This window comes from Lathyrus oleraceus, chromosome 2 (genome assembly GCF_024323335.1).
Source record: "Lathyrus oleraceus cultivar Zhongwan6 chromosome 2, CAAS_Psat_ZW6_1.0, whole genome shotgun sequence".
Taxonomy (NCBI): domain Eukaryota; kingdom Viridiplantae; phylum Streptophyta; class Magnoliopsida; order Fabales; family Fabaceae; genus Lathyrus; species Lathyrus oleraceus.
In genome coordinates, this window is record NC_066580.1 from 19121938 (window position 1) to 19134777 (window position 12840).

Consider the following 12840-nt stretch of genomic DNA (forward strand, 5'->3'; position numbering starts at 1 on the left):
TGGGTAGTGATAAACCATTGATTGATCTCTGAATTGGATGATTATGATGAAATTGTGAAATATTGGATGAACGAAATTGGGTTATGATTGAGAGGAATTCGTAGGAATTTGATGTAAAAATGTTAGATTTTTGTGAAATTGAATAGGGTATGATTCGTGTTAGATGATATGAACAATTATTGTGAAAAATTGGACTGTGGAAGGTTGAATTGGATAGATCTCGTAGCAGAGAAAGCCATAGCAGATCTGGAAGTCTGGTTTCTGGTCATACGCGTATGGCACTAGGCAATACGCGTATGAGATGGCATGGTACGCGTATGGCACTAGGCAATACGCGTATGGATGAGGAAGATGATGTTTTGAACGTAGATTGGTCTCTGTTGGTATGCGTATGGAGAAGTGGTACGCGTAGCATACGCGTATGAGATGGTGTTACGCGTATGGGATTTTGTCAGGAGATGGGCCATACGCGTATGGGGTTAGGCAATACGCGTATGGGCAGGATTGTGATTTTCCTGAGCTGTTGTTGTGCAGTTTTTAACTGTTCAGCTGAGTAACGTAATGCAGATGATGTATGATATATTAGGGATCATTTCCCGTTGTTTTGAGTAGTATAGGTATTAGTAGAGTGTGCTAATACTGTGGTTGTTATTTGGCATGATATGATATGCTTATGTGATAAAATACTGCTGATGTGTGATAGTATGCGTGATGCTGTGAATGTATCAGTTATGTGTGCATTGGTGAATAGACTGTTTTATGGCTTAGAGTGTGAGCATATATCTATTCTTGAATTGTTGTTGATGATGTAGCATTGCTAGGTGATTAGCATGCATGTTGTGGCCTTTATGGTGGTAGCTAATTCCCATGGTGAGGAATTAGTGATGAGTTATTGTGGATTGTTGTTGATGTTTGCATGCTAGGTGATTTAGCGTGCATAGCATAGCCCTTGGGGTGGTAGCTAATTCCCATGGTGAGGAATTAGTGATGTGAGTCACTAGGTCTCAAATGAGTGGGACTAGTGAGCTTGGTAGCCGTACCTGGATTTGGTCGGTGAGGTTGAACTATATGTTCACGAATAGTCGGTACCGCATGCATGGAGTCTCATTGCATAATATATGTATGTATGGCGTATAATATGAATGGATGTATTCCAATATTATACGTGTGTTTTATGGTTGTTTTGAGTTTGAGCATGATGATGGTGATGATTTTGAGTGATATTGTTGTTGCTGAATATGTGTAATCTGATTAGGGTAATGATATGTGTTATATTACTTAGCATTACATGATATTTTATAATGCTTATTATATCGATTGAAGGACTCACCCTTACAACTATGTTTTCAGGTAACGAGCAGTGATTGAATAGAAGCTAGTCCTGGGAGTCTAGTGTAGTCCTTAGTGGGTCATGCTCTGGTAGATGTAACATCGGGATGGGATGTTTTACTATGTTTTCTTTTGGTTGTTGAACAACTTTACATGTAATGTAGTACATGATTTGAATGTTGTTATTTTGTATCCGCTGCGAATTATGCAAAAGTGTCCTATTTTGATTGAATAAATGAGCATGACAGGATATATTGATGATTGGTGTGAAATGATTGTGTGACACCCTTCAGGGCATAATTACTCTGATTGATATTTTATTATTTTAATTAAATACTTGGGGTATTTTAGAAGGGTGTTACAATAACCATACAGCTTATAGCAGAAGGGCTTCAGGTGACCAAATTTCCCACAGTAATGGCATTTTCACCTTTGGTGTTTCCCTTTCTGCTGTCTTCTCTTTTAATGTTGTGACATATGATGTGACATCACAAGTTTGCTTTTACTATGGCTGCACTCAAGTTTGGCTTTAGGTTTGCAACCAGTGTCACTGCACTCAGGCTTAGATCTATTATATCCAATGCCAGATTTATCTCCTGTTATTTGACCAGTCTGGAGAATCTTGTCTAAGATGTCAGATCCATTGTTAAGCATTCTTACATACTTGGTCATCTCATCTAGTTTGAAATTCAAGAGAACAACTTCAGTCTTCAACTTGGAGATGGTTTCCACATATTCTCCCTTCTCAATCTCCAGCTGTGTTATCACTTTCTTCTGGATGTCAACTTGTTAACTCTCATCTAGTTTGACATTCAGTAACACAACTTCAGTTTTTAATTTAGAGATGGTTTCCAAGTGTTCTACCTTTTATTCTCCAGCTGTGCTATCACTTTCTTCTGGCTTTCAACTTGCCTACAAACTTATGCACTTCTGTGACATAACTCTCTGTAGGCAGTGGCCAACTCTTCAAAGGTTATTTCATCATCACTTGAGTCTTCATCAGAACCCCATCTTCCAGTCAAGGCAGTCACAAGATTTACAGACTCTTCTGTTTCACTTTCATCTGACCAAGTGGCAGCAAGACTCCTCTTCTGTTTCTTGAGGTAGGTCCCACATTCAGTTCTAATGTGTCCATATCCATCACATTCATGGCACTGAACTCCTTTTTCTTCTTTGGGCTTTTCATCTGACCTTGTTCTTCTTCCAATATTGTTGGATTTACTGATGTCAGATGCGATGTTCTTGACATTAGCCTTAGATCTTACCATCTTTTTCACAAGCTTGTTGAACTGTCTTCCCAGCATTGCTACATCATCTGCCAGATCTTCATCAATATCTGGACCACCTTCCTCCTCTTCCTCCTCAGTGTTTGACTTGAATGCTATGCTTTTGGCTTTCTTTTCAGATCCATCACACATTCCCATCTCAAATGTTTGAAGGGATCCAATTAGCTCATCAACTCTCATATTGGAAATGTCTTGAGACTCTTCTATGGATGTCACTTTCATGGCAAATCTCTTAGGGAGTGACCTGAGTATTTTCCTCACTAATTTTATATCTGATATCTTCTCACCCACGGCTCCTAAGGCATTAGCAATTTCAAGGATATTCATATGAAATTCATGAATATTTTCATCTTCTTTCATCCTTAAATTTTCAAACTTGGTAGTGAGCAGTTGCAGTCTAGACATCTTCACTCTAGAGGTGCCTTCATGAGTGGTTTTGAGAATGTCCCAAGCATCTTTAGCCACTTCACAGTTGTTTACCAATCTGAAGATATACTTATCTACACCATTGAATATGGAATTCAATGCTTTAGAATTTACAAGGGCTAGATCATCCTCCTCCTTGGACCATTGTTCTTCAGGCTTCTTGTCAGTTGTGGCTTCTCCTCCCTTAGTAATTACTGGATGTACCCAGCCTGTTAACACAGCCTTCCAAGCCTTATTATCCAGAGATTTTAAGAAAGCTACCATTCGAGGTTTCCAATAGTCATAGTTAGATCCATCCAAAATTGGTGGCCTGTGAACAGATCCTCCATCTCTCTCCATTGTACCAGAAATTATTGTCCTTAGATCTCACCCAGAACCAAAGCAGGATGCCTGCTCTGATACCAATTGAAATTCTGGTATCGGATATGAGATGTCGAAGGTACTGTCGCGACACTAATATCTGAATAATGAAAACAGGATATAAATAGAGAATAGTAATGCAAGAGACACAAGTAATTGTTAACCCAATTCGGTCCAACTCACCTACATCTGAGGGCTACCAAGCCAGGAAGGAAATTCACTAAAATAGAATCAGTTCAAAGACTCTCCGTACACTTCAACAAGTTACAGTCTTTCTCACCTAATCTCTACCCGTGCAATTTCTACCTAAGCACTCTTAGATATGAGAACCCACTCACTTCCCTACAATCACACCTGTGATTTTAAACAACAATCCCTTGAGAAAAGAAAACACTTTTCAATAACACACTCTTGATTTTACTTCACAGTTTCAATCAAGAAAACACACTATTGATCTTGCTTAACAACTTTGATCAAGAAGACACACACTTGATCTTGCTTCACAACTTTGATCAAGTAGACACACACTCTTGCTTAGCAGCTTTAGAGTGACAAATTACAACCACAAATCAGATCAATTCAATCATCAATGGATGACTTGAATGGCTTACAAGTCTTACGACTAAACAAGACACAAACCCTAGCTCTCTCTCTATATTTCGGTCAGTATTGGTTGTGTGTAAAATCAGGTTTTCCAAGTCCCTTTTTATAGAAGCTTTCATCTGGGCTTGGACATCTTGAAAACCCTAAATCTATTTTCCAATTAAATCTTTTCACGACAGTTGGTTAGATCTCTTTGAAAAATAAGTAAATTAGGTTGTAATCCATGATTGAATGCGCCTGCAAATCAGATCTTCAATCATACATAGATTGCCATTAATTGTGCAATCACAAAACACCAGACATTCATACTGAATGTTCTGTGTACAGGATGTCATGACATCGGGTCTGACATCCTGGAGAATTCTTGCATAATTCCATTTATAACTTCCAGCAGGTACAAACATATCAGATGCCATGATATTGTGTATGACATCTTGAAACAATCTTGCATGATCATGTTTTCCATTTGGACTCCAGCAGGTACACATCATTAGATGCCATGTTATTATGTCATTCTGAAACAATCCTGCATTATCATGTTCTTGAACTCCAGCAGGTACATAGGATATCTCATGTTAAGACATCACACATAACATCTTGTGAACACTCTTTGTATTACCAAAATTGCTACCAACACTTATAACCAACAGTGGAGAACACCACCTTCCCAACGTGTGGAAGAGTAGGTCAATCCGCCCGTTGGTGAGTGGGACACGACAGTTTTCATATGGCATTCTCCCTGGAGAATGCCATGTAGGTCACCTTGTGTGTAGTTTCCCATTTTTTCTTTGTTTTGCATATGAATTGCTTTGTTTCTTCGCACATGCCTCCTATATGGTCAAATACCTGAAATGTAGATAAAATACCCACATAACACTGAAAATTGAGGTAAAACGATAATAAAACAAGTACAAAACGAGTCAAAATAATGGTGTAATTTGGTGTTATCATCAAGCGGGGATTCAAGGAGAATTTGGATCCTTGGATCGCTAAGGATTACTTTTAGAATCATTCACTTTGTGTTATTATTTGTTGTGAATAAAACGATAAATAATAGTTTCTTAAAGTGTAAATGACCTTAAGTATTTATGGATTTGTGTAAGGCTATTTCGCTCGGAGGCGAGTAACATTGAGATACACGTAAAATGTTTATAGAATGCCGAGGTAATATGGTATGGTTGTGTTCGGAACCATCCTTCACAGAGGAAGCGTTATTGTATTTTTGAGTGTCCGTATGTTGGACTGGAACTGGTGGAACTTGAGTTCGGCTCTGGGAATTTATGCTCATGGTTGTACCTGTAAGTATTTCATATCGAACCAGCTAGATATGGCTTTGCCTTAATCATATTCACATGGACAAGGTATAAGTCTGGTTAGTCGTGGTGGTGTTTCAAATTATACTTACAGACAAAGGGCGTGAAGCCAACTAGATGCTACCATGCTTTGAACTATGCTTTGTGTCATTGAGGATCTTACACGGCCAAAGGTAGAAGATGTAACACCCTAAAAACCTTAACGGATATTTTAGGATGCTACTCAAAATATAACATGCATACGAGATAATTAATCAAACGTGCATAGTTAAGTGTGTAGTATTATGCATATAAGTGGATTATGCGTAATAATGAGTATGTGCAAAGAAAATTAAAAGTGTGATTGATGCTGATTTATGTTGATGAGACATGAATGAACCATTATCGATGCATTGAAAATATAATTTTAATTATAGTTAGAGTGAGTCTGTTTTGCATCTGTTGTTGTCGAGTGATTGTGTATAGTCAGAGTGAGGTTGCACTGCATTTTGTATTACATTCATCATATATGTCTAGAATGGATAGCTACCAAGAGGAGTGAACCTATCATTACCACTTTGTGGTTTGTGGTCTTTATTTGTGCATTAGAACCGTAAGGCTTTGATTGCTTTCATCGTACGTCAATGGAGTTTGTGATAACACCCCTGAGTTGTTTGTTGATGGGGTTTTAGTTTCTACGGTGAACTCATGCTTTCAGTGCGATCGAGAGGGGATAACCTACAAGGTTAGCACTCTAACGCGTAAGTCAGTGAAAGAATAAAGAGTAATGTGAGAGAGAGTGAATTTTGATACATTAGAATGTCATGATTTATCTCTTATATAGTGGGAGCGGTTAAAATTGTCTACGAGGAGTGCAACATGTTCTGCATATAAGCATCTGCGGACAATTACTCTGATTGATATGTATCATGGGTTATGCCTAATATGAAAAAGTTGATTGCTTTAGACATGAATGAATAGAGAAACACTTTTTCCGTGTTCGTTTCTCTCATTTTGTCTTTGAACTTTTTGCCTTGAGCCTTGTGATCGGCTCAAAACGGTAATCATTGGCGGTGACATTTTAACTGTAAAACAAAAATAATTATAAAATCTATATATGTTTTTTTAATTTTAGTGAAACTTATTCTAAAAATAAATAAAATACCAATTCTAACACATATTTTAATATTACAAAATTACTTTCAAAACGAAGAATTAAAAATTCATTAATCACAATAACCCAGAACAGATCCTAAATTAATCAAACTAAGTAACTAACAAAAAAAAAAACCTAACCAAATACTAACTAAAAAGAGGGAAATGCATAAACAATTTAGAAACACATAAATAATAATAATAATAATAATAATAATAATAATAATAATAATAATAATAATAATAATAAGAATATGAACCCAAACCATTATCATTTTCGTTTGCTCCTAAAAAAGAGATACATGAGATTATTGATCTAATACTTTTAACTATTTTCATCTTACAACTAAAAAACATACTTAATTTTTCTCAATATTATTTAATTCCTCTCATCTTCTCTAGATTTTTAAGAAAAATAATCGAGGTTTTAAATTTAATTTTCAAAATATTTCATTATTTCAAGTTATTTATCAATATAACCATATTTCGTGCACACATCTAAAACATGCGTTTGTTGGACTGACATTTCCAAGTTGTCATTGACCACATGCGCCAATATCATTGGCACATACATACAGATAAGGCCAATGTAATTGGTGCATACTTTATTATATCAAGTGTATGCGCCATTGCATGTGACACATGCTTTATATTATATTTTATTTTTTTAATTTTATATGTTATATTTATAAATAAATAAAACAATAGGTAAATGAAAAATAATTATTAATATTATGATATAAAGTTAAAATACATAACAATTGACAAGAACATCTTTGATCCGCTCATTTGTTCCACATCCCGGTGCGTTAGCCTACCTTTGAGGTCTCTCACGATTTCCCTGAGATGTTTGGGATCTTCGAGTGCTGACATGATGCAATGGTGGCTAGTGTGAAGGTCTGGTGGTAGGTTCATCAGTATTTGATAAATTTGCCATAATTTCTCTCCAATAGCTAGGGGTGTTGCCGCCAACGGCGCTGACTTAATTGAGTTCGGTGCCCATGTTGTCGTAGTTGGGTTATTGTGGTTGGGTTGTTTGTGGATGGTATGGTTGCCCGAATTGGAACAATGGATCATTTTGGAAACGAAATAATGGTTCTTATAGTGTAATAAAGTCAAATAATGATTGGGTGTTGTGGCAATGAGATGTTTGGGTGTTCATAAGTGGTGGCTGCATATGGTTGTTGGTGGTTATGGTTTGATTCCTGGTTTTGAGTTTGAGCGTGTGACATAATTGGTTGTAAGGTTGAGTGTTTGGTGGTTGGGTGTATATGGTAGGGTGATGTTGTGAGGTTGATCGTTGGGTTTGGGTGGGTTGACATTGTTCTTGGGAGGAGATTTTTTGTTGTGCGTATGATGACGAAGCTCATTGGCGTGGATCAATCAAATATTTTGGCTCAGACACAAACTGTGGCGTTGTAACCGACCTAAACCGTGCCATATAATGTTGAGTTGGTCTAGCACCATGTATGATTGATTCGTTTAAGATGTGTTGTCATCGATTCCTCTAATGACGACAGATCTCTTTTGCGAAGTCTCTCCAATTGGAATAATCCCATTGGTCATCGACTCTTTGTTAATGCCAAACTCTCAAACACGTCGGAGGTTCTGGTATTTGTTGTTGCATGCCGAACTGCAGTTTTACACGGTCATTCTGGTGCATCTCCACAGTAGTGAACCAGATGATTGGTGTTTTTGTTGCCAAACTGCATCATCATCATGGTTAACCTGATGGTCAAGACCCAAATACGACCTCCAAGTAATCTGTATAAGAATTTGACATGATTAGAGAATATGTAATTAAATAATTTTTCTAAATCAAAAGTAGAGTTGTTTAGCAGTAATACATCGTCTGGTCCAATGTGGTCTAAAAGATTGTGATAGACTACTATAGCGTATTTGGGACACCTGTTGTAGTTCATTCCTTTAACTGACCACCCAGATCGAAAATGCTGAAAATATATTAGTTACAGCCAGTTGTAGTATAAAGTCTAACAAATTAGAAGATTTAAGATAGACTTACTTTGTTGCGTAGGGAAATGTGAATGGATTCTCGTTGATCGGGGTGAGTGACAACATTCTTGACCAACATCATGCTTGTAGCAAATAGACGCAAGAATAAAACGTACAAGATTTGTTGTAGTATGAACCCTAGGCTTATGCATGCAAGATTCTTCGTATAAGCCACTGCAAATGACGCCTAAGTTAAAACCATATAGCATGCGCCACATCCTTTGGCACATACCTTGATTTATGGATATTCACCATTAACCTTATTTAACTGCATGCTAATACGTGATGAATGCACTCACCACCAGACACTAAACTTGCATCTTACTAAACTTAAAAAAATTAAATCAGCATTTCTCTTGTGAATATAAGGACATATATATGAATATGAAGTCATTTTAAAGAAAAATGGAAGGAGAATGAAGGAAAATGGAATGAGATAGTAAGAAAATATGTGAAAAATTATGGGATGGTGATGCTATCCATTTATAGATGGAGTGGTGGAGCAGTAACCACATGCATTGGCGCATACATAGAGTGGACTATGCATGCGTCATTGCATGTGGCACCTACACATGCATGCGCCACTTCTAATGGTGTCATGGCCATGCATGCGCCAGTGCATGTGACGTCAATGAATAATTTTTTTATTCTATACGCCAATGCATTTGGCGCCTATGTTAGATATTTTTAGAAAAGATATTTTCAAATAATGGTTATTTCATAATTTTAATTGAAAATTTTGATTATTTAAAAAAAAATCTCTTCTCTACTCATTTTCTATTTTTTCTTCACCCAGACTTAATTGTCCCAACACTAAAGCTGCATTCTATCTTATAGCATTGCTTAATAATGCCATTAAGAGCATTAATGTTTTCTGACCAGTGAGATTTCTTTATACAAAGAAACCATGATTCTCCAAAATTAATGGAAACTGTGTGACACTTACTACTGCCACTATTCCAGCTAGTAGAAAAAGTTTTGCAAGCTGTTTTGGATATGTTTTTCCGCAAAGAATGCTGAAATTAGATTGCCAGGGTGTTGTATTGCCCATAAAACTTTCTTCAATTCTCCATAATAGTAACTTTTGTACTAATACATTACTGTCTCAGACCTACTAGCAGTGTTCTATCATTAATCTTGTGCTCTAACTTTACTCTTTTTCATTTTATTTAAGTCTTATAGTACTAGCTCTTTTATTGAGAGATAGAAAAAAAAATCGAGAATCCTATAAATTCAAAATTATAATTGCTCTATAATCGCATCAGAAGAATGTATACTTGATCGTAACGTATAAATAAATACCATTTTAACACTATATTTTATTTAGTATGCAGCCTCACAAGTCTAAGTTAGAGTGGTACTACTAGCTAACATCCAAAAAGTCAAACAATCACCCAAAAAAAAAGTTCACAACAACAACAAAAATAAAGAGAAAGTGACTAATGACTAACATGTGTGAGCAATGTATGTGCCATGTTACTTTTGAAAATGTGTCTGATCTCAATCCAGATTTTTGGATCCAATTGCCTGGCCCACCATACCAAAATGAAAAAAAACTCCACCAAAGCCCACATACATACATCACCAACAACACACAACATATTATAAACTTTCATCCATTCTAACTTCACTCCAAAGATCTCAAACTTGATTCCTAATTTTTTTCCCAAATCTTGCAACAACAACTATGTGTTACAATACCATGTTATTTACCAACTCATCCAACCTCTTTCTTCCATAAATATATCATAAAGTCAATTTTTTACCATAAATTATCCAAAAACATATTGATATTAAAACATGAAAAATAAATAAATCAAAAAATAAAATTAAAAAATCTAAGAAAATGGGAAATATTTTCCTTGAGGCTTGATCCCAATGAACCAAAAGTACAACATTAAATAAGAAAAACCCAATAAAAAATCTAAATAAACTAATGGGTCTATGAAAGAAAAAAAAACCAAAATTAAGAACCTCTCTAACCTAAGAAATTCCATGAAGTTGTTGTTGTTGAAGAATCATGAGAATTAATTAACCACCGAGTTTAGTTTTGTCTTTCTCCATCTTCTGAAAGAAACCAGTAAGAGCTTTCAAAGCTTTGACTTGATACTGTAAAGCCAGAATATAACCAGCAGTTTCATCAAAAAGCTTGTCCACACCATAAGACTCACCGTTAGGTACAATCCTCTGCAATGCATTAATCTTTCTCTCTATCTCTTCTCTATCATCACTTTCTTCATCTTCGACCTTTTCTTTCTCCTCAACAGCGACTTCCTTTAGCAAAACCAGTTTCTCCTTGCCGACGCCATCCATGCACCGTCTACGGCTTCGCCGTAGAACATGCAGAGACTTTTGAACTTCATGTGTGGTAGTAGCGGTAGTGGTCGCAGTAGCAGTAGTAGTATTCATGTTTTGAGTGAGAAATGCTGTTTCCATTTCCATGGTTTGTTCTTCCATGGATTATGTGTATATAAATAAATGTAATAAGAGTTTTGTATATGTGAGAGAAAAGAGAGAGATTGAGTAGTAGTAATAATAATTATGAATGAATGAGATATGTTAAAGGAGAGGGAGAAGAGGAAGATGTTAAATTATTGTTGAGGTCTAGAAATGTCAATGCCAACGAAGCTGGACCCACTGATTTTGGACACAAAAGAATACAAAGAAGAAACACCCAAGTTTTTTTGGATTAATTGGACTTATGTGTACTGTGTGATAGTATCATAAATTTATGGGCTATTATGTACTTTCACATGCTCCACAACAAAGAAGAGAGGGTATTGGTATGCACTTTTGATTTTCACCTTTGCTTTGTAGTAAGAAAAATTATTTTGTGATAATTAAAATGCAATTGAAGCACATGCTTAGAAAACTAGTAGCTAGCTAGGTCTTTGTTTTGTTGACAACAGCTATTTTAGATGCTGTCAAAAAGATGTTACTTTATATTAAGTGTTTCACATTGCAATTATAAGTGGTGAGCTTTACAAAATAAATTTTTTCTTGCTATTTTAATAAAAAAAAGAAATTTAAAAATTAAAAGATTAATTTTGATATTCTATACACGTATTAAAAAATATAATACTTGTGGTATAAAAAAATATTATAAAAATTTTTACAAAATTGTCCTTCATTAATAGTATTGAAAAGATAAATTTACATAATTGAAAGGAGAGAGGATAATAAATATCTAAAAATATAATAGAAAAAATAACATTAATGATTCATTGGTATTATAAAACGACTTATATAAAATGACTTATATTATGATACAAAATATTTTTTCAAAGCGACTTATTATAAAAAACGGAGATAGTATATATTATTGAAGATTAAAAATAATCGAAATTGTAATTTTTTTAAAAAATTATATCTCAAAAATAATTTTTATACAAAGTTATGAAATATTTTTTAAATTGAATTTTTTTAAAATTTTGATATCTAAATTTTTATACAAAGTTATGAAATATTTTTTAAATTGAATTCGAAATTAATTGAATTTTTTTAAAATTTTGATATCTAAATTTTTTTAAATAAAATAATATTTTAAGAATAATATTCAAAGTTATGAAATATTTTTTAAAAATGATTTTTACTTCAACTAAGTTTGCCATTAGACATGATTCACTCACTCATTTATGAACCAAATAGATCTTTTCAAAATCAAAATCTATCCAAAATACATTTGGTCACTTATTATTAAATCACTTAACTTATACTCAAAATATTTAATAAGTGTACATTAGAAGTCATACATTCGTACATTAAATTGGTAAGATACTCGGAATATGTGAACGGAATGCAAAAACACATATACGAAATAGACAATATTCTCTCACTAAAATAATTATCTTTTGAATTGAATTCTCCCGTAATGTTATGCACAAAAATACTAAGTATGCTTTTGGATTCACTTTAAACAATCAAATCACTTGAAAAATCACATTCAAATATAATATAACGTGAAAATAATAAAACGATTATTTTTATAACCTAAGTTATCGGTTAGTTACTTAACATGTAAATTATTTGAAGTGCAAGTAACTTATAAGTATATAAATATATTAGTGTAATTTAGTTTTAGCATTTAATATTATAATGTATTTCTTTCTTGTTTTTTCTTCATCCAAGTGCATTAACATTAACAAATTGATATTTAGAGTTTTTGGTTTGCTTTCTTGATCATATATTCAACAACTGCACGTCGGTGGTCGTGTTTTTAGGGATCGTGAATCGTATTCGCTGCAAAGAAGATGAATGGTAGCAAAGGTATTTCCAATTCTGGATGGCAAAAATTGGATATGATGGATAAAACAAATGCAATCATTGTTTGATTTTCAAAAAACCCTATAAGTGGTTACTAATGGCGTCCATGAGCT

The 12840-nt window shown here is 34.5% G+C and overlaps 1 protein-coding gene across 1 annotated transcript; it reads right to left on the bottom strand.

The window, feature by feature from the left end:
- Positions 1-10208: 10208 nt before the first annotated feature.
- Positions 10209-11083, bottom strand: LOC127117744 (transcription factor PAR1). Its single transcript, XM_051047849.1, has one exon. It carries the CDS (start codon positions 10919-10921, stop codon positions 10496-10498), a length of 426 nt encoding a protein of 141 aa, XP_050903806.1. The 5' UTR covers positions 10922-11083; the 3' UTR covers positions 10209-10495.
- Positions 11084-12840: the final 1757 nt, after the last annotated feature.